This window comes from Paramacrobiotus metropolitanus, unplaced genomic scaffold, assembly GCF_019649055.1.
Source record: "Paramacrobiotus metropolitanus isolate TYO unplaced genomic scaffold, Prichtersi_v1.0 Parri_scaffold0000182, whole genome shotgun sequence".
In the NCBI taxonomy this organism is placed as follows: domain Eukaryota; kingdom Metazoa; phylum Tardigrada; class Eutardigrada; order Parachela; family Macrobiotidae; genus Paramacrobiotus; species Paramacrobiotus metropolitanus.
The window spans coordinates 53955-77133 of record NW_026570402.1 but is presented as its reverse complement, the minus strand read 5'-3'; the positions used below and the strand labels follow the sequence as shown (position 1 = coordinate 77133).

At 43.1% G+C, this 23179-nt stretch overlaps 2 protein-coding genes across 2 annotated transcripts; both read left to right on the top strand.

Moving 5' to 3' along the window:
• Positions 1-388: 388 nt before the first annotated feature.
• Positions 389-1191, top strand: LOC129600551 (BTB/POZ domain-containing protein 1-like). The gene is made up of 3 exons (XM_055499106.1): positions 389-485; positions 780-901; positions 1098-1191. Exons 1-3 carry the CDS (start codon positions 394-396, stop codon positions 1124-1126), a joined length of 243 nt encoding a protein of 80 aa, XP_055355081.1. The 5' UTR covers positions 389-393; the 3' UTR covers positions 1127-1191.
• A 6786-nt stretch (positions 1192-7977) lies between these two features.
• Positions 7978-10646, top strand: LOC129600538 (BTB/POZ domain-containing protein 6-B-like). The gene is made up of 6 exons (XM_055499094.1): positions 7978-8360; positions 8656-8777; positions 8992-9172; positions 9230-9414; positions 9717-9852; positions 10095-10646. Exons 2-6 carry the CDS (start codon positions 8770-8772, stop codon positions 10644-10646), a joined length of 1062 nt encoding a protein of 353 aa, XP_055355069.1. The 5' UTR covers positions 7978-8360; positions 8656-8769.
• The last annotated feature ends 12533 nt before the right edge of the window (positions 10647-23179 follow it).

The following is a 23179-nucleotide window of genomic DNA, read 5'->3' as shown; positions in this document are numbered from 1 at the left end:
GCGGGCGACGGTTTGTAAAAAATCCACTTCCGGTGTGCAGTGTGCAACTGCACCAGAACAAAAATTCAGTTTCGCTCTTTGTGTAAAAAATATTTCGTCGCCAAAAATGTATACGAGTATGCATTTTGGCGTTTCGAACTAACGACTGCAGCGTTTGTTCTCTTTCTCTTGCATACGGTACAACAGAGACGAAGCAGCCTTGTTAAATCTCGATAAGAACGTTACAAAAAATTAGTATTCTTACATTTAAGCGCTGTCAATTCCGTTTCGTGCTGTCAATATCCATAGGAGCGAAGGAGCGTACCCCACCGTGCATCTATTGAAATGTCAACAACTGCGCCGCGACCGATCCCACCCACCCCACGAGGCAAGATTCACGTGGTCGCTCAGCGGATGGGGCGGATGTTGAAAAGTGGAGACCTGAGCGATGTGCAGTTCTCCGTAGGGCGAGATTTCGGACCCCCGAAGAACTTCAGTGCTCACAAGTACTACATTAAAGTTATCAAACTAGACTCGCACTTGTTTGCCTAGGATAGTGTTCAAGTACTTACTTAACATTGCGTCTCATGCGATTCTCGTAGATCAGATTCGGTCTCTATGTTTTTTTCTCGCTGTCTCTGAAAGCTTTACTTTTCCTCACCTGGGACAAACATTTTTTGACTGAAGAATAAGAGTTACATGTAAGAGACATTTAAAAGTTGGTTGAAAGGTCGCGTCCGGTACAACCCCAGTAACTAGTATCTGTAAGTAATTTATTTAACGACTTTTAACTTTAACAGGTTCGTGCTAAGCAGTGCCAGCGATGTCTTTTACACTATGTTCAACGGGAGTCTGCCTGAGAAGTGCGACGTCCCTATCGTTCTTCCGGATATACCTCCGGAAGGCTTCGAAAAATGCTTCAGTACGTGTTAGAGCAAAAATGCTTCGTTGTCTTACGCATATACAAGTTCATAATGTAAGTTACGTAATACCTTTGACAAATTACTCTCGGGGCAAATAAATGGTTAAAGATCAGCTTTGAAATCGAGTAGATTTTAACATTCTTGGCTCGTTTAGTGGGCTACTGTCCAATGAACATACATTTACGACCTGTGCAGATATATCTATGCCGATAACGAAAACGTGACCGTGGAGGATGTATTTCCAGCGTTGAAGTGCGCCGATAAATACGACCTGCCACTGCTGGCCGACATCTGCTTGAAGTTCGTCATGCGGGATCTCATGTCGAACAATGGCAAGACAGCCGATGTTAACCGTTACCTGCTGCATCTGGAAAATGTTTGTCTACTCCTGCCTGTACTATCGCACATTATAATTATTACTTCAAACAGGACTAATTACTGTATAGGCGACTGCAGCCCACGCCAACGCATGGGCTCTTGGTCTCGACAGTGTCGTGGAAAACTGTCTGCATTACGTAGACGTGCACTGTAAGAAACTTCTCAAGTCGGAAGGATTCACAGCATTGCAGCCCAACACACTGCGCACAATTCTGGAACGCGAGACGTTTTTTGCCGAAGAGACACTCATTTACATGGCTGTTGATCGGTTAGTGAGCACATACGGTTGGTTTAATGTTGTTAATATATAGGTACAAGAAATGAAGAAATGAGCACGATGAACAGAACCGTGATGGAACTTGTAATAAGAAAATATACAAACGAAATTAGAATACCATCAAATACAAGCCGGAAGTGACTCTCGGTTCGTTCGCCCAATAGTAATTCAAAAGTGTCGTAAGTGCTTCACCTTCGAATTACGATTTACGACGACCGGAGTTACTGAAAAAAGCTTCTGCTTGTCAGACTAACGTACAAGTAGCTTGTTATCGTGTGCTTATGTTTTGTGAACTTGGGTTTTTTGTAGATGGGCGGCGGCTGCCTGCGCTCGGGACTGTTTGGAGCCAACACCCGCTAACAGGCGCGAAATCCTGGGAGACATTTTTGACCTGATCCGAGTCCCAGTCATGACCGATATGCAAGTGGCTGGCGTGCCTGCAGAAGTAAGGGGATTAACTCTTGGCTGGGGACAGTCAAATAGCAGCAATCCTAACTGAAATTCGAAAATAAATACCAACGAAATTCGTAAAAAAGCAGCATCTGTTAACATTTACTGATGTAGCTGCTGTCAGATACAGTCAACGTACTTTATTTACCCGAAATTAAGAAACAGTTTTTGGACCGGTTTCTTGAAGCGTCGTTTTTGACGTCAAAAAGACGCGAAGGCGCTGCCAACTCATGGGCACTGCCAACTCATGGAATAGGTCTAAAACGTTACTTTATTTCGAGTAAATACATCGATTTGTTGATTTTGTAAAATTTAAGTTTCAATAGGTTCTGGAAGCATGATCACCTTATGGGTCAATCATGGTTGCTGTAGTAGTTGTTGCCCGATAAACTATCAGCAGCATGTAGAGTTATTATCAGCGGTCTCTCAGCAATTAAATTATTACGTTTTGTGTGCATAGGGTGGGTTATTGGATAGATCAGCGTTAATGGAGATGCGCAAGGACAAACAACGATTTCCGACGCAGCCCCGCCGGCACCCGGTCATCCGTGTCGGCGACATGGAATTCAAGCACCAGGAGAAGATTTTTTACGCTGATATGACTCTGTACTTTCCAGCACTCGTGATGGGATCGCGCGGATCAGACTTCCTCTGCCTGCGTCTGCGTGATGTTAGCGATAAGGACGATGATGATGATACTGATGACGACAGCGAATACCTGATGAGAGTACGCCCGGACGAAATCGTTCGTGCAGCCGACTACTTAACCGCCCGTCAACCCATCTGCTACAAATATGACGATGCCACGTACATTAGATCGGAGGGTCGTGACTGCCATGTCATTCTTCCGGCGGGCAAATTTAAGGAACGCAGAGTTGGATTTAACCAAATTTATCTAGGACATTCGGATGTGATAGCGTGGCAGAAAACTAGGGAGAATGGCAACGTCAAGGCAGATTCCGTTTCCAATCGGAAGCGTTCATCGGATGCTGCTGGCTTGCTTTGAGCTGATTAGTTTTTGGGTTTGTACCGATCATGTTGCTTCACCCTGTTTGTAACTGATGGACCATTGAATTTGTCAGTGTAGCATTTCGCATTTCTGAGCAGATATTCCAATGTTTTGTTTGCTGTTTGTTGTTTAATCAGCTTAATAAATGCACGAGGTTGTAAACAAACGTAGAAGATCAGCTGCCACGATAATGGACAGCCACTTTCAACAGTTCTTTGAGATATCACAATAACGTAACAAGTCATACTTATTTACTGCGTTATTTTTTGTAGCGTTGGCTTACTCAGCTAACTCCCTATTGAATTAACCTTGAGTTCGAAACTATCAAAAATGTTTTATTGCCACGATTACTTAACTTCTGCGTGTTTTTCTGTATATTATAAATTTTATAATTCGAGCAATGGCATAATTTTGGTACTCGTATACTGTATGGTCCCCATGATCTTACATCTGTCTAGCAATGAGCAAAGGATGAGAAGCATCTAAATTTGCATCAATCAATGAATGCTTCGGTTAAAAAACTGTTGCTTTTGCCCCTTTTATTGGACATCTGTTCCAAATGTTTGGTTCGGGCTTTAGATATGCTTTCAGTTGATTTGTTTGGGTTATTTTGTTCATATTTCATACGAGCAATTTTACGTGTGGAAAGTTTTATGGTTGCGTTAAACCGTGGAATAAAAAAAACAGATAGTGTCACTAGAAGACAATTAATGTGCCAGTACAATTAATCATCATACTTTAATCCTACATCCCAGGCTCGGTCGGTAAACGGCAAGAAGCTTACCGACAAAACGCGGCTAATTCTTGTTAGCACAATGGAAAACGTGACATGGATTTTTGCACTTCCGGCCGTCTCTACCTGACAACCTTCTTACCAATGGCCAAGCCCGCGGTGTTAATCGCAGTCGGTTTACGCTGGCAGTGACTGCACGGTGGCCGGTTTACCTATAAAAAGGGTAACCGACGGGAAAGACCGAAATATAAGACCGGTTGATGAATAGGGACGGGACATGGTCGTCCAGTTATGCCGAGAGGATCATAAGATCAACACAACGTTGAGGCAGCGAGTCGTTCGAGCGGCGGATATTGGGACCCCATCAATAATAGATATATGAATCATAGTAATATCGGTACATTTACTTAGACGTTTACTCATACGGGAAACGTATGAATCACAATCACCATTAAATCAGTGTTTTTTTGTCTCGAAAAAGACAAAATTTGTCCTGGAAGTATTTGGTCGTGATCCGACATAGCAATTAACAATCATAATAATTTGTCGGTACAATTGTGCCCCCCCCCAAATCGTTGCGGCTGTCTTTTTAATATTGTATTAGTATTCTGTAGTACGATACTAAGTTAAGCAGTAACTGTATTAATGAGCTTGTGCGGGTTCATTTGTATTAGACGTTTTTCTTTATTAACCAGCGGGGCGATTTAGATTCAGGAGGAGTTATTGTGTTAAAATGCTGCAATAGTTTTTAACTGATAGAAATAACACCGGCACACGAACATTTAATTAATCCCATTTTTGCAAAATTATATTCATCCTTTCCGGTGACAAGCATTTCGTTCACTACATTCGACGGACCGCTGCCGGTTTCTGTGTGAATGGTTTGTACAACAAACCATTTAGTCCATTTTCGCTTCATATCATTAAACGTGTGTTCTTTTGTGAAGCAATTAGAGATTCATCACGGTGCAGTGCGCACAATAACTGTGCAACAATTCGCAATCGCTGCTTCACAAAGCAAAGATATAAATCTGTAATAAAATACGGCTCCACTGTTCAGACGATTCAAAATCAACGCCTAAAAGACGCAACGACACAGCCCGATGCTCCGTTATCATCCCAATAAGTTACAACAGTCCTGTATGAACTGGCGCTTGCCGATAATTATTTACTGGGAAACGTAAAACCAGTAAAAATTAATGAAGATTTAGTGGTGCAGTGCGGTATGCAGCTTGCGATGGACTAAAAACACTAAGTTTTGATTTTGCATCACTGACAACTTTTGCCGCGCGCAATGAAACTGTGTGGCGCTTTCAGCCGTTGCGACGCGACTCCGTGTGAAATCCTGATAAGAGACTTTTTTTGAGATCATTATATACCCTACGAGTAATGTTACGACTTATTATAAACGAGTGTTGCTGTATATAAGAGTACGTACGCGACCGTGCGCGTCTGTTGCATGCATGCATGTGGGAGTTCAGCTATTAACCGTTGAGTGTCTTCTATTACAGTAATTAATCATAATGAATAAGATTAATGAATAGAAATATGAAATGAAACAAACAATGTATTACTTCAGCGGTGTTCTTTAAATAAGTACTGGGAGTTTATATACATTTATAATGATTTGTTATGTAAGTACGCACATCGAGCTGTATTTATTGTTAGATGTATTTAACTTTATCACCGGTAAAGTACGAGGTATTTGGCCTCTTAAAGAATGTAAGCACTTTCCGCGTTTATCAAAAGTTTAAGCATACAGTTGTTTTAAAGTGTAGTAGTAAGTACTATATATAAAAGCGGTGTTAGGAACCGGTGTAATTTGCAGATAGAAAGCCATTAATTTTTTAAGTAATTAACGTTATCGGTAAAATAAAAATGCAGGCTAGTGTCGGTAAAGCCAAGTCTCAATTCGGTTTACGGAATCGGTTAGTATTTCATGGCACGTATGAAAAATTACACATGTCGACTGTCATTAATACAGTATCGTACTCAATTTTCAGCTGCTAACGAAATGCACAAGTCCGCAAGTTGTATCGCTGTTATTGTCCGTACTGTCTCTACGTAGATTTCTCTCTAAATCTGCGAAGGTCTGCGAAGGTGAATAGTATAAAAGTTATTATAAAGTGTTACCTATATATATATACACATATAATTATGTACGTATATGCAGATGCATAATAATGCATAGTGCACGGCCTTATGCATATTAAACTATGTACTGTATTACAGGCAGGTTTCAGAATCGATTATCACGAATAAAAAGCTAAGAAAACCCTAATCTTTCAAAGAGCAAAATTTTTAGTTATATCTCTATACATGCATAGTGTTTGTTATTAAAGGGTTATAGTAATACGCCCGGAAGTCCCGAAATGCATTATTGTACCGAACCGTATCACATACGTTCGCATTGCGCTTTTAAATAATTAAAAAAACGAAAAAGTATTTAATTGTAATACATAACATTATATTTAATTGTAATACATAACATTATATAAAGTGCTTAGAACTGAGCGTGTGCACATAAACATGTTGGTTTATGTGTAGAAGCTAAGTGCCGACAGGTAATTGTCAGCTGGAATTAGTTCTTGTATTTTCCGAACAAAATTTGCCAAACCATGATAAAATTCGTAACGAACGAGACAAAATTATAACTGCCCAGGCGTTATCAGTCAGCGCTGTAAGCGATTTCCATGAACCGACATGTGCACTCGTGAATCATATGCTGTTATCTGTGAGCCACTCATCCGAAACATATGAAACTGTCTTTCCATATAAATGTTATTAATAGGGGGATATATATGCAGGGGGTGCATTGCGTGGGATCCGCGGCTATAGTACCAAGTTGAGCGAACTGCATGCGGCGCGATAGTAAGCACGTGCTGAAGTGGATCGCCGGGAAATGGTTGTTGATTTCGACGATCCGGATTGATGCCCGAGGTGATCCGGGAGTGCAGTGTGGCCGATCGCAAGTTTCTTGGATAAGTCCCTTTGAAATTCCTAAACCGGGATGCGCGCGGACTGCTTTGCTATTGATATTGATATCATTGATATCGGTTCTATTGTTTGTTTGCTTGTTTGTTTAATAAGTTTGTTTGCCTAACGTGCAGGACATCCCTGATTGTTGATTGTCTACAACAATCAGGGATGTCCTGCACGAGGTCATAGACTAACATGGAAGAAAGGCCTCTCGCATCAGTGACCGCCTTACATGTAAAACATCGCAAATCAAGACAACAAGTTTTACAGCAAACAGTAATGCTCGACATAAAGTTGAAGGAAACGCTTAGTCCATTTTAAATCCGCCCATTTAACCGTATCCAGGCAAGAGTCAAAACTGTTAATGCATGAAATCAGTTATTATGAATTAAATCGGTTATTGTACATTTGTACTTACGTATCAGTTTTATTTGTAACCAATAACCATTACATCGTTGTTAGAAGTGTTGCTTCGAGCGTCCCAACTAGTTTCCATTTGTTACCATGTGGAAAGTCAGAAAGCACCTTCCATAAAGGCTTGCGTCGTAAATCTAAGCGCTTATGGAATAAGTTAACGGTGACGCGCTGCAGTCGATATTTCCAGCTGGCAGACTTGAAAAATTCGCATTTTTTCCGGTAATGGTTTTCTTGTCCGTGCAGCGGTGCCGTGTTGTCTGAAATTAGCTTGTTTTTACAGCAAATTTCGGCTACCAAACCGATCAGCTTTACCGTAATGCAGCGGTGCCGTGTTGTCTGAAATTAGCTTGTTTTTACAGCAAATTTCGGCTACCAAACCGATCAGCTTTACCGTAACAATAAGCCTCGGAAGTACTAGTTAACTAAGAAAGGCAGCCATTACGTACTGCGCCTTACAGATTATTATTTGCGGAATACATTCTTTATCGCACCGCCACTTCGAGCGGACATTATTGCTGAATAATCTACAGACGCACTTAAGTTACAGAGGTTCATTTTTTTGTATGCATGCACTTGGCAGTTGGCACCTACGCCGGCTTATTAGAACGCGGGCTGGTTGTTGCCGAATAATGGAAAACGTTCCATCATACAGAAAGGCATTCACGGGTGGTTGCCTAGGTGCGCATTCCTGATAAACTCCACCTTATGCGGGCGATGGTTTGAGTAGGGTCTACTTCCGGTGTGCAGTGTGCACTGCAGCAGAACAAAATCTTCAGTTTTGCGTTTTCTGTAAAAAGTGTCAAAAAGCAGTTCTTCGTCCGAACACTGAGTCATAAAACTCGTAATTTTTCACATCTTGCCGTTTCGAACTGACGATCTGCAACTTGAATTTTTTGTTATGCATGAGCAGTGATGGCGAATCCTTGTTAACTCTCGATAATCTTACGTTAAGAATTATTATTACTCTGCCATTGAGAGGTTTTAATCTCACGATAATTTATGCTGTCAAAACTCAAAATCTTAGGAGAGCATCCACTGCGCATGTGTCGAAATGGCACAAACTGCACGGCAGCCGTCCAGACCCAGCACCCCACGAGGCAGGATTCACTCGATCGCTCAGCGGATGAAGCACATGTTGGAGAGTGGTGATCTTAGCGATGTGCAGTTTGCCGTGGGGCGAGATTTCGGCACAGCGAAGATCTTCAAAGCCCACAAGTACGTTAATGTTAGCCCTCTAGACGCATTCCTACGATCTCGTCACTCTCCTGCATAACTAAACAGAATAATGCGCATAAATTTTGTCGGTCTGTGCTTTTTTTGGGTATATCTGAAATTTGGTTAGGTATATACCTAACCCTGAAATTTTTGATTTTCCTCAGCCGGGACTAGCTTTTTCGGGTTCAGGAATAGCGTTACATACAGCGCACATAAAGACGTGGTCCATACGTCGCGTCCGATATAATACAAGTAGCTCATTTATTTATTCACTTTTTGGCGATTTATTCAACAGGTTCGTGCTGAGCAGCGCCAGCGATGTCTTATACGCCATGTTTAACGGAAGTCTGCCTGAGAAATGCGACGGTGCTATCGATCTTCCGGATATTCCTCCTGAAGGCTTCGAAAAATGCTGAAGTACGTATCTTTACTAATGTTTCGACGTTTTACACAGTTATAGCGAAAACTGAAGTTGCGTAATGACTGTGATAAAATTTTCTCGGATGATTAAAGATGAGCTTGGAAAGCCAAGTAAGACTAAAGATTAAAAATGAGCTTGGAAAGCTTGGATCTTGTTTGCTAAATGAGCTACGGTTCATTGGCTTAAATTCTGTATTGTGCGTCACAATAGATACATCTATGTCGATAACGAAAACGTGACCATGGAGGATGTCTTTCCGACGATGAAGTGCGCCGACAAATACGACTTGCCACTGCTGGCTGACATCTGCTTCGAATTCGTCATGCGGGATCTCATGTCGAGGAACGGCAAGGAAGCCGACCCTGCTCGCTATTTAGTGCATCTGGAGAATGTAGGTCTGCTAATGCTTGTACTATCGCTCTTGGTATTTTACTGAACTGCTGTGTAGGCGTTGGCGTGGGCTGTTGGTCTCGATAGTGTTGTCGAAAACTGTCTGCATTACGTGGACGTGCACTGTAAGGAAGTTCTCAAATCGGAACGCTTCACGGAATTACAGCCCAGCACACTGCGTACACTTCTGGAACGCGACACCTTCTTGGCCGAAGAGGCGCTCATTTACGCGGCTGTGGATAGGTAATTAAAGAATGCAAGCCGCTGGTTCACTGTCTTCTTATAATGAAGTCATTGGAGTGTGTAATGAAATGTGCACGAGTTTAACTATCTATAGTTAGAATTTATGGTGAGTACATAAAAATACAGAGAAAAAAAATATCAGCAGAAAAAGCCGGCAGTGACTTCTGGTCCGTCCGCCCAATTGAAATTCATAAGTGTCGATCGGAGTAACTGAAAAACCTTTTGGTTGTTAGACTAAGGGTAGCTTGTAGCCTTGTAGAAATTAGACGTGTGTTTCAGATTTGTGAAGTTTGTTCTGGTAGGTTTGCGGTGGCTGCCTGTACTCGGGACAATTTGGAGCCTTCACCCGCCAACCGGCGGGAGGTTCTGGGAGATCAGTTTTATCTGATCAGATTCCCTCTGTTGACCAAAAAGCAAATTTCTGGATTGTCTGCAGAAGTAAGGCGATTGAAGCGTTTGCTTCTGACGGACATATACCAGCAATAAAAATTCAAATTTGAAAGTAAAATGAATTATTTATGTAAAGGCAATTGCTATTCGCTGCTGCCTGATATACTAGTACGATTGAAAATTATTACTAGGTTAGTACATAATTTCGTAAAAGTAGTGAAAATTGTTGACGTTTTTAATCATACGGTATGTTAGAATTTTACGATTACATAAACGATTTGTGTGCGAAGGGAGGAATGCTGGATGCATCAACGTTGAAAGAGATACGCGAGGACAAACAACGATTTCCCATGCATCCCCGCCGGCCTCCAGTCATCCGTGTCCGCGACTTGGAATTCCAGCACCAGGAGAAAATATTTTACAATGATTATAGCTTGTTCTTTCCTGCACTGGTGATGGGAACGCGTGGATCAGGCTTCCTCTGCCTGCATCTGCGTGACACTAGCGATGACGACGAGGATCATAATGTCGATGATGATGAGGGCGAAACCCTGATGACAGTAAACCCAGATCAAGAGGAAATCGTTCGCGCAGCCGACTACTTATACTCCGGTCAATCGGTGTTTTACGATCATAGAGAAGGCACGTACATCAGAGCGGAGCATGGCTGCCATCTGATCGCTCTGGCGGGTGGATACATGAAACGCAGAGTTGGATTCAACCAGATTTACTTAGGACATCCGGAGGTGATGGCATGGAAGAAGACCAGGAAGAACGGCACCGGGAAGACTGATTCCGTTCCGAAGCGGAGGCGTTCACCGGATGTCGCCGGTTCGAATTGAACTGATTGGTTGTTAATTTGTATTTGTGCCGAACGTGTTGGTTGTTTCAACTGATGGACCATGAAATTCATCGATATCAGTATAGCATGTGTTTAATTTCGGCCAACATGTTCCAGCATTTTGTAAAAGCGTTGGTGGCGGAACTATGTGCTGTTCTGAGGGTAGGTACAAAGTGGTCCAAATCTAATTTTAAATCTTTTAAAGGTTTAAAGGTTTTAAAGGTTTTAAAGGTTTTAAGGACTTGGATCACTTTGTACCTACAGTGTAATATTAATATCGCTGAATCTGTTGCTGTGAAATCTGCGTCACTTTGTTTATTCAAATTTCACCATCGATACGTTTCCGGTAGCCGGAAGTCGGTTTTTCACAGCACTGGCGGACAGCGGGCACGATGACCGCCTGCAGACGCTTGCTAGACATCAGTCTGTGGCGCCCTCTATCAACAATATTGCACACGACACTCATTAATTTTCATTTTCAGAAAGCATGGAGGTAAAAATTACAAAGTGATTCTAATGGTGATCTAAAATTTGTTTCTCAGAAGTCAACTGACTGGGTTCTGCGTTTGCATTCGTGGTAAGTGATTCTACCATGACTTTAAAACCGCAATCGGGGGCTAGTAAGCCTCATGCCAGTGTCACCACTACCAGCGCAGAACGCCGTGGCGCTGTGGGAGTGCTGGATCGCATGAAGCGCATGCTGGCCAGTGGACAGCTCAGCGATGTGAAGTTCGCTGTGGGACGCCAATTTGGCACTGAGAAAACGTTCCCCGCGCACAAGTATGTTTCCTTGCAAAAGGAATTACAAACTGATAAACACAAATCGTAAACATACGATCAGCGTGTTTTCTCTTGTTGGGTTTCCATTGCAGTTGATGCTTTTGCAGGAATATTCTGTGCAACAGCAGCGATGTATTCAACTCGATCATTAGCGACCGCGTGCCTGGATCGTGTCCGTTGGTTGTTTACTTTCCGGACATTCCTGTCAACGCGTTCGCCAACCTGCTCAGTTATGTGTACACGGATTCGGTGGATGGCATCAACAAAGCAAACGTTTTTCCAACTCTGTACTGCGCTGACAAATTCGGCTTTCCCTTGCTTTTGGACACCTGTTGCGCCTACGTCATCCAACATCTGAATGCAGATAATTGCTTGACCATGCTGGAAAATGTTGGTTCTGGTCGCCTAGCATAAAAATATTTATATGAAATTTACGTACTCAGTTAACAAATGAAAAGTGTTTTAATTTGCGTCACTCCACAGGCCAACCGTTGGAGCCCTGATAACGTCACGATTAAGGAGGCGTGCCTGGAGATCGTGGACGGTTCCAGCGAGGCCGTACTGCGATTGGAGCAGTTCAGCACTATCGGACACGACAGTCTGATCATGATTCTGCAGCGCCCATCTCTGTCCGTCAACGAGAGTATCGTGTATACGGCAGTGGACAAGTAAGGGCCGTTCGAGTAACGTAACAGTTAGTGATTAAAAAAACACAGCCTTTATTGCGTCTTCGTTTCCCTATTACAATAATTTTTACTGGAAATTAAAAGGCGCGCAGGCCTCCGGTACTTCCTATGAAAAGATTTACGGTTGCGAATATTATATGAATAAGTGAATATAGAGAAATGGGAGGGTAGGCGATCGCGCTGGGGTCCATGCAGAAAACCAAAAACCCACACATCTAATTCAAACTAAATGTACTAAATGTGATGGTAATTAGCTAAAAACTTTAATCAAAGAGGAAAAAGAAATTTTTCTTGTGGGAAAAGGAAAGCACGGACACTTACGCACGTAATCGCCTTTTTGTATTACTTTGTGTCGCAACCGTAATCTTATATTATGCTAGATACTAGGATGCGCAATAAAGGTAAAAGGGGAGAACATCTCACAAGGCAATTATCGACATCAGAAGTGCGGTACAGAGAATAACGGGACAGCATCGTTTTCGACCGTGCTGAGGTCGACTGGACATGAACGAAAGCATATCAATACGCAAACAATTCACTTGGACCCGGAACTACCCAGTTAACATTAGATTTATTCAAGAAAATAACGTAACTGCAGCTAAGGGCGATAGCTGCGAGTGACTCAGGGAGTTGTTTGGCTTTCTGGCATTTCCCTCCGTTGGTTACCGCATTGGCGATGTGGTGCATGGCATTCACGGCTTTCGAGGGGATCATTCCCTAGAGCCGATTGGGAGGTGGTGGTATTCGACTGCCCACCCCGCAAGGTCCAAGTCGCGGCATAGACCGGAGTAGCGCTCCTTCTTCCGCGTTTCGGCATTGGTGAATCCCTGGTCAGACTCAAAAGGGACTGTTACCTCTGCTAAAATGATACGCTTCTCGGTTCGGTTAACACATGTTAAATCAGGATAAAGCGTAGTAGGAAGAATGTCGGCTGGGATGGTTGTGGAATGACGATCGTAGCTCTCGCTGTCAAGATCGCAACGAACCTCCCACTTACCATTCTTAGCCGCACTGGTAAAACAGTCGAAAATAGCTTTCAGAACACTGTTATGTCGCCATGTGAAGCGTGCACCAGAGAGAGCGATAGGACACCAATTAAGGATATGACAAAGGGTACCGCTTTCACCACCACAGAGATCACACTTAGGTGAGACAGACATGCCCCACTTACAGAGATTAGTGAAAGAAGGAGCAATGTCAAGAGCCGCTTTAACCATAAAGGATACAGTCTTCTCTGGGAGGTTGTATATTACTGACTTCCAAAACGTATCCAATGCTTGTGCTTCTGCGACTGCCTTCCACGCGCCCTGCTGAATAATAGTACTTAACCTATTTTCTCGCCTAGTTGTCCTTTCTGAGCGAACTTTGGCGCTGACCAACTTCCTAATTTTCCCTTTTGATACACCTGCCTGCTTCCCTGCCTCTACGGTGTCGTTAACAATGTTAACAACAGCTGTGTCTGACAAACAAGATTTTTCCAAGGATTTAGATGCAGTAGTAGAAACAACAAGATCTGTAGAACACATGGCATCCGCAAGAAAGGCTGCATGCGATTGCAAATAGATAGAAGTAACAGATTTTAGATCTAGGCCATCAGGTGAATAGAAGTAGTCGCAATTCGCGGAATCATTCAACCCAATCCACTTTTTGATGTATTTATTCACTTTGCTTTCCAACTTATTGCCAACAGACAGAGTCAGATCATGTACCGTAAGAAGAAACCGGACACACGATGTCATATAGTCTTTGTAAATTTTTTATTTTAAAAGTATCACGTAAATTCAATTTATCAATACGCTGTAGAAAATTATCAAAAATTTTCGCATATCTTATCACCAGCTGAAGTTGTTTGCTGCTTCTCAAAAACCCAGGTTCCCAAAAATTTCATCGGTTCTTCAGAGATATTCGTTATACGCTGACCTTTAATCGAAAAATCGGAAACTGTAGAAACGCCTTTTTTTAAAGAAAAACTTCTGCATTTACTGGGTTGGAGCTGCAAACCCAGTGAATTCATTCGGCTATCGATGTCGTTCAAGACGCGCTGCATAGTTAATTTATTGTGCACGATTAACGTAAGGTCATCGGCAAAACTCAGTGCGATAAGCTTATGGTCGGGTAAATTATCGAAAGCAATACCGTGCTTCCTGTTATTTTCAATAAATTCCAAAATTGGGTTAAAAATTAATAAAAACAGCGCACAGCTCATTGTGTCGCCCTGAAACAAACCTACGTTAAACGGAATTTCACTGGTAAAAGAATCGTCATTTTGAATTTTAATAGAAAGTCCAGTGTAATAATTATTAATGTAATTAATAATTTCGTCAGGAATGCCATAATGCTTTAACGCAGCCAACATGACTTCTTTCCTTACCGAGCCATAAGCATTGGCTACATCGAGCCAGGTGACGTGCATTGCACGTCTTTCAGTACGTTGCTGCTCGATCAGTTTCAAAAGTTTTAACGAATGTTCGCCGCACCCATTCATTTCTTCTATGAACCCCTTTTGTACATCCGTATCGATAATACCGTTTTTTATGCAAAAAGACATTAGCCGTTTAGAAATAACTGAGTGGAAAATTTTACCTACACAACTGGTTAAAGTGATGGGACGATAATTTTCAACCGATTTCAAATCGCCCTTCTTATGTATAAGAACAGTCTTACCTGTCTGCTATGACTTACACGGTTTCCCTGACGCCAAAATTTTATTAAAAAGAAAAGCCAAAAATCTGTGAATTACCGGAAACGGTTTTAAAAAAACATAGTTTAAACCATCGAGACCAGACCCACATGAAAGCTTCTTTTCTTTCAAGATGTACTCGATATCGGATGGCTTGATATCAGACGAATTAAAGTTAACAGTCACTGGTTTCTTTTCGAGTTTGTTAATCCAAGCACAATCGACTGGTGGTAGCTGGGTTGGGTTACAAACCTTTTTAAAATATTCTTCAATATCACCAGTTTTCAGCGCGCTATTGGAAGTATTATTACCGTGCTTGAGTTTCGAATTAATGAAACTGAACATATTTCGCCGGAACCAACTATCGTTTTCTTTACGCTCTGCTGAAGATCGGAGCTGTGCTACTTTTTCGGAAAGAGTTTTCTTTAATAGTTTTAAATGACTTAAATTACTGGCATAATCGAGAGACAGTTCGCGGTTATTGGCCCTGAGGCGGCGCTTCGTCCGCTTTAGTTTATTAATTTCACGAGTAACCGAAGAAAGGTGGGACAACAGTTCGGGAGGGACGGCACTAACTCGCTTTTTGTTAAAAAATTTACTTTTAGAAGACGTGCAACGTAAAACACACAAAGCATATTCTGCCAACCCCCAAGTGAATAATTCAGCAATCTCATGCGCAGCCCAAAGGTCATGCTTACATGCGTAAGATAACTGATTAGTGAAGTCACCAAGAAACGATTGATATCTTACCAGTGCGGAATGGGGGAGGTTGTCCCACGCAGGAGGAAGGATTTTCTGACGAGAAGAATTAGCGAGAATTACAGAGGAAATATTAATTGGTAATTTACGGTAAATAATTTCATATAAAAACCGGGTAAGGTATGCTTCTTCATGTCCAGATTGGCAGCGTGTGAATCGGTACCAGTTCTGAACTTCCATGGTGACTGGGAGGACTGATGTCGATAATTAACAAGGGATATTCAAATTCGGATGATGGAATACGGCAGTTTTCACAGTTAAAAACGCCAGTTAAATTCGAAAACCGCTATGCTTTTACCTGTGGGTAACATGCATAGCAAAGTCTCGACCAGCCAGCACAAGCAGCGATCGAGATCGAGTATAAAGCACTACCAATAAATTTCCGCACAAACTCGGAGTCAGAGTGTTCTTTTCCCTCATTGCTTATTAAAACAAACTACGGTTTCTTTGTTTACGCTCAGTGTATTCGCAATACAATTTTCCAGGCGACCGCAAGTTTATTCGCAATGCAATTTTCCAGGCGTTTATTCGCAATGCAATTTTCCAGGTTGATCACCGAATGTTTCTCAGTTCGGTTTCTTCGATGGCTCAAAACAACGCATTCGCACAATAAAAGTAATTCTCGTAATTTATCATTTATCAAAAGTGTTGCAGAAATGCACGGGAAAAGCAGGCCTTTGTTGACGAAAATCAAACAGACTGACCATGACAGTTTTTTCCTTTTGATTTTCATTACGAAACTAAGTAATCAAGGTGGCCCATATAGTCACCGCTTCGGATTGTTACAGTCACTTACAGTTGTGTCAAGCGGCGGAAGGGCGTGGATTTCATTCATTAAGATTTTTCAGTTCAGACGTTTTCGTAAAATAATAATCGATTAGGATATGAAGTTGATTTCCCCAGTAAATCAGGTCAGCCGAAAGGAAATCGCTTGTGATCTGTATGTTAGGAGCCAGCGGTATATACGTACCTAGTACTGTTAATTTTGTAAGTACTAACTCCGTGCGTTTTCGCGGCAGTGAACCGTGTGACTGCTTGTTTGTTCCCATCAACGCGTTGCCTGTTTTAATTAACTTGATTGGCGAATTAATTCCGCGAATCATTTTTAATTTGCCATCTGGTACTACAGGTGGGCCACGAAGACTTGTCAAGAGCGCAAACTGGAGCCGTCCGCCACCAACCGGCGCGAAGCCTTGGGTGCGGCGCTCTTTCTCGTCCGCTTTCCGCTGTTGAGCGATGCGGAACTCGCAGCGGGACCGGTCCAGGTGAGTGTAGCTGCATCATCAGTGCTGTTAAATTCTCAACTCCCTACTTCGAATCGATAACTTCCCTGCCATACGCACTACCTTCGAGTTGGTCAGTTATTTTACAAATTTTCTTTTCACTTGGTACGAACCTGTAACAATAACAATCAGTTTCTAATTATTACCTATTAGTTGCTAGTTACTATTTAAATCTGGTCGAACAGAAAGCACTTGAGCTCCAGATGTAAAATGCTTAAGGCAGATCAACAGATCTGAGTATGAATTTAAAGGCAGATACAGAACGTGCATCAAGAATTTTAGGGTTAACAGCAAGAATTGTGAGAATTTTTATAATAATTTGCATTTAACTGGCTTATTATTCACTGGGATGGTTGGTTGCTAGAGCGGACTGTTGCTGCTCACCGAGCTGCGCGACATCTTCCTGTACAAACACGCCCCGGAAAAGCCAGTATCCCCGTTCCCGACGCAGCCGCGTAGCCGCCGGTCGTCCACCACATTACCCACAGGGCCTACCAACACCGGCACAGGGTTTCCATTCAACCCGCTACTCACGGCGGTGGGGCAGTCCAATGCCCATGGGGTGATGCCAGTGCCTGGTGGGATGTGTCCAGCGCCAACAATGACAATGACAACAAATCTGCCAGGACCAATGGCTTATCCACTGGCTGTGAATCCTTTCATGGGCGTCCAGGCAGGATTTTTAGGGCCGTGGTGGGGCCGCTCACATTACGACCCACCACCTGTACAACCACTGCCACCTGTACCGTTACCACTACCTGTTGCGCCTCCGTACATCTCGTACGCAACACCGTCCCGTCCGTTACCACGTGAGGCCATCGAAACGAAGCCGATAGGCCAAACATATTACGACCCACCACCTGTACAACCACTGCCACCTGTGCAACCACTGCCACCTGTACAACCACTGCCACCTGTACCGTTACCACTACCTGTTGCGCCTCCGTACATCTCCTACGCAACACCGTCCCTTCCGATTACACATGGGGCCATCGAAATGAAGCCGATCGGCCAAACATATTACAACGCACCACCGGTACCACCTGTACCGCCACCATACTTCTCCTACGCAACACCGCCGACTACGGTACCGTACCATCCGATAACATACGAGTCCGATAGCGATAGCGACGGTACCGATGGCGACGATTAACCGACGGATCTGAAATAACAGTCCGTTTTGCGGTTCTGCTGCTGCCTAAAAAATGTCTCTGGAGTGGAATACAACAGCACTGATGAAAGAACCACCATTTTATCGCTTAATCGAAAATGATAGTGTATACGCATACCTAACAGGCTAACACCAAACCCAGCTACAGTATGCCCTGGCGTTCAATATTCGCAGTTGTCCGCTTTTCGCAGTTGTTCAATCTCAAAGTTTTCTGTACTATGTATCATTTTTTGTGTACTTACTTTCTAAGTCTCAGTTCATATTATCGCATTTTATGCACATGTGGCAGACGTACAGTGGCGTTCGTTTAGTGAATCCAATGTAGTTCTTATCCCTTACTGATTGCGCAGTTTATTGGCGGTATTCTGTTACAATGCACAGATTCAGACATTCGGGTATCTTCCAACGCCTATGAAGGTTTTTTGTGCATTAAGCGCAGTAGAAACGACTGGTAACGTGTGTCATCACGATCCGGAGCTTATCTATGCTCTGAATGGTCAAAACAACTATACCGCACGTATTCGAGATACCGCGCTGCAGAGCTCCGTTTTTTAACATACCCGTTCTTATCTCTATGAATCATAGCTTATGCACCATGGTGCGCTGCACTGGCCGTATACCAGCCAACAGAGAAAGATGTCTGACTCTTCGTAATAACTACAAGTAGTTAATGTTACTGTATCTGTCTAGCTGTATGTGGGAATTGTTACTACCCGCATTAAATAGTGCGCGGGGTTTTCAATTTTCTCAGTTTCTGCTAACTAAACAATATTAATTTATTTATGTTTTGCATCGACATGTTTCTCTCAAGTTTTCATTTAAATTAAACCTTCGATCCGCTCACTCGTAAAATTGAAAATGTTAGCTGAATCGCTGATCAATGACACTTCCGGATTACCGGAAATAGATTCAGTATACTCAAATTGCAAAGCATGGTAGCCGTCTGCAGGCTCTCGTTTCACATCAAATCATTCGCACAGCAGATGCAGAACGCAGAGTCGCAGACTGACCCACTGCACAATAACCGAAACATTTTGAGTCAAACTTCATAAATTTCGCTCAGTGTCAGACGTCAAGTGGAATTTGTCTAGGTTCTAGAATCAGAATTTGTGTCTGCATTCGTTTTCATGGCAAGTGATTCTACCATGTGCTTAAACTCACCAGCGGAGTCCAGTGAGGCTCCAGCCATCTCCGTCGGCGCAGAACGCCGTGGCGCTGTTGGAATACTCGATCGCATGAAGCGCATGCTGGCCAGCGGAGAACTCAGCGATGTGCAGTTCTCTGTGGGGCGCCAATTTGGCCAAGAGAAAATCTTCCCCGCGCACAAGTATATTTCATTGAAAAACGACTTGTAAATTAACCAGTACGAATTTAGAATATGGGATCATTGTGTGAAGGGTTTCCAGTGCGAGGTGATCGGATGTTGTTTTTGCAGGAACATCCTGTGCAACAGCAGCGATGTATTCTACTCGATGATCTGCAACTGCGTGGCTGAATCGTGTCCGTTGGTTATTCACTTCCCAGACATTCTTTCCGACGCGTTCGCCAACCTGCTCAATTATGTGTACACCGATTCGGTGGAAGGAATCAACGCAGACAACGTCTTTCCAACCCTGCACTGCGCTGATAAATTCGGTTTGCCCTTGCTGGTGGACACCTGTTGCGCTTACATCATCGAACACCTGAATGCGGATAACTGCCTGACCACGCTGGAAAATGTTGGTTCAAAACTAAATTTTACTCTTATTATAATCCCGTGAACTTTTATGCTGCATAGTCAGTATTTAATAGCGTATTAAATTAATGTTCCTTTGGCAGGCCAACCGTTGGAGCCCTGGTAACGTTAAGATTATGGGGAAGTGTTTCGAGATCGTCGACGCTTCCAGTGACGAAATTCTGCGGTCGGAGCGGTTTAGCAGCATTGGACACGACAGTTTGATTAAGATTCTACAGCGTTCATCTCTGTCCGTCCATGAGAGTATCGTGTATATGGCAGTGGACAAGTAAGAAAAACAATTAAAAGAACCATATCTTGAAAATATATCAATCAGTCAACAGATTTTCCGTAAATCCTCTTCTTGAATGGGCCCTTGCTCTCTTTTTTAATAGCTCTACCTTTTTCCACTTAAACTGATTCCCATAACGCGCTTTTTATTTTCCAGTCAGAGTTTCGTAGAAGAAGTCACTTTTCGGGGCAAAAATTAAAAACCATAAGGAATGGGAGCTTTCAGATATTTTCCCAGATACAAACCGAAGAATGCTGCAATTCTGGGCAGTTCCATTTGTGTCACGCGCCGGAAGTCTGTAGAATCCGTTCGTTAAAAATAAACTTGGCTCTGCCCTTATCATGAAATTTCTGTGCAATTAGGAACAAAAGTTTCAGTATAATTGCAGCGGAAGCGCTACAATCCAACAATGTACTGAAAATTTTATCTTTCCGCACGCGAAAAAATTAGTCTAAATGCGCAGTCATGACTCTATTCCCAACATGGGAGTCATGCCTTGTAATCTTTCGCTGCCGCCTTTATGCGGAAAATGTATTTTGTTACTGCGCAGCAAGTTTTGTGGAACCGGTTTATTTCTAGTCTGTCAAAGCAGGTGGGCAGTGGCGGCTTGCCGGGAACGCAACTTGGAACCGTCCGCCGCCAAACGGCGGGAAGTGCTGGGTGCGGCGCTCTTTCTCATTCGCTTTCCGCTCATGACAGATGCTCAGTTGGCCGTGGGACCGATCCAGGTGAGTTGAACTGCAGTGGTGTGATCATCTTATTTGCAAAACAGGACTGCGCATCGAAAGTTTGCCAGTTGCAAGCATTTGCTTTTAATCCGCAACAGTGTTTTACAGGTTCCTGATTCACCGTCTTCTATAATTATATTTTGTTAAGTAGTAATATTAATAACAACATTTTAAAAGTTATCCTTTAAAAATTTCAATAAACCTTTTTACTTGTTCTTTTTAAAAGTTCTCAGTTCACCTCGTTGGCAACGAGGTAGTGTAAAGTTGACAACATTTATCAATGAAGTATGAGTTGCATTTAGCTACTCCACTATTGAAACGATGCTCTTAAAGCATCTCAACTCGAATTGCTTACTCAGCGCTTCGAGGGAGCTTGCGATTGTACGGGTTGAAAAAGGATTTAAGGTCACGAATCAGCTATGATTACGATACACGAGCGAGAGAAACACCAGTTCACTGTGCGGCCAGATCGCAGGTCTAATTTATTAGACGTCGTCCCGTACGAACGGAAGAAGAAACACAGCTAAAATCAGGAATAGAAATAGAATGGTCAGCTTCGGATAATGTGTCTACATAGTTATTAAACGCTTATGGCAAGCTAATCAGAACAGGATGTCGCGTTTTGTGAACCGCTTAGACAACATTCATTCGCTTTAATATGCTGAATGAATTGTATCAGTACTGTATCACTGTCACGATCGATTTTCACTGCTTGATTACTACGTAATATTACTAGTATTAGAATGGTATTTTATGCGTATGTATTTTTGGCTAGAGTGGACTACTGCTGCTCACCGAGCTACGTGATATCTACCTGTACAAACACGCCCCGGAAAAGCCAGCCCTTCCGTTTCCGACAGAGCCACGCCGAAGCCGATTCAGCAACGTAACGGCCAGTTCGCGTACACACACCGAGATGGAGTGTTCGTCCAAGACTGCCGCGCTGAATAGTGGGCCTCTGCCAGCACGTGCCGGTTTCCAAGCGAAACCACCGACAACTGGGAAGGGGGAAGTTAGTTCCTCAAATGCAGGGTCGGGATTCCGCCGTAATCGGCTAGATCTGAATCGTTTGCGGTACGCCCTCGAAGAACACAGGCGACGCTCGTATTACGACCGCTATCTCGACCAATGCGGTAGCTAAGAAGCACGGTGGTTAACACATGGACGCGGCCGCTGTTCGAGCGAGGGATAGCGATTAAGTTTACGAATCTAATGCTGCTTGAGCAGCTTGCTCCTGAAATGTAAAGCAAACAGTAGGGTGCTGTCCGGATTAAATCCAATTTTGTCGCATAACCTACGAACTGGGATGGCGCTCACTATTACTGACCCAAAGTTCATTTGCACTGATTTTGTAATTTTTTTATATTGTATAGATATTCGTGCTTCTGTTATTTTCATAATCGCGTTGTATGTAAATTTTTCATAATCGCATTCTTGCTAAGCAGAAGCACAGCTAACGAAATCAGCGTGTTCTTGGTAAGAAGAAAACAGCGTACTAATGTTTGAATTTGAATTTCTTTCGTCTATGCTTAAAGTACTTCTATAGATATTTTTATTAAACGGAACAGGAAACGAAACTGAACGAAACAGTGGAACGAACCTAAATTTCCCCGTCCGTTCTCATTTATTATCTCATTTTCTATCGGAATCGTAACAAAACTGACAAAATCGATGTGTTATGTGTTTCCCCGTTATATAAAGAGAACGTGCAGCTGACACTTGACACTATCATCTTATACTATCTTTATGTAAATGCCTTTGGTCGAGTGCGTTGTTTATGAAGCAGGATGCTGTGGTGCAGGTTCCCACCCAAACATGCTCCAGAAATGTCAGCACTCCAGTTCTCGCCGCAACCGGAAGTCAGCATCCAACGCCACATCGGCCCGTACCCGTTTTGTTATGCGGTGTGTACGCAGCACGAAGGGCGCTGGTATCCGACGAAAGTGGTTGAGAAACGGGAAAGAGACGTGGTCACCTGCTGATCAACAATAATAAGGTGATGGGCTGCGGCTACTTCCTGCACGCGGCGCGGCGGTAAGCACGTTCCCTGGGACTTTGCAGTAGGCGGCCGGGATATGTCGGTTAATTTTAGGGCGCTCTGATTTAATAATATCCGAGTGGTTCGTCAGTGTCGGCGAAATTGCACCTGGGCCGACAAGATGCTTTTAAGGCGTCCCCTGGGTGGATTTGAATGGACAGTCGCTGCCGAAGAACTCGGGAACGTCGTTGGCCGGGAGACTAAAGTATCCCGGTTTTTTTCCGTCTACAGAGCTGCAATCATGGGCGGTCGCCGAGATATGCATTCCTAATGAATGCAAGGTCTTATGCGGGGGACGGCTCGTTCAAATGATCTACTTCCGGTGTGCGAGTTGCACAATGCACATCTGCACATCAGATTAAAAACTCATTTTCGCTATCTGTAAGAAGTGTCGGAAAGCAAG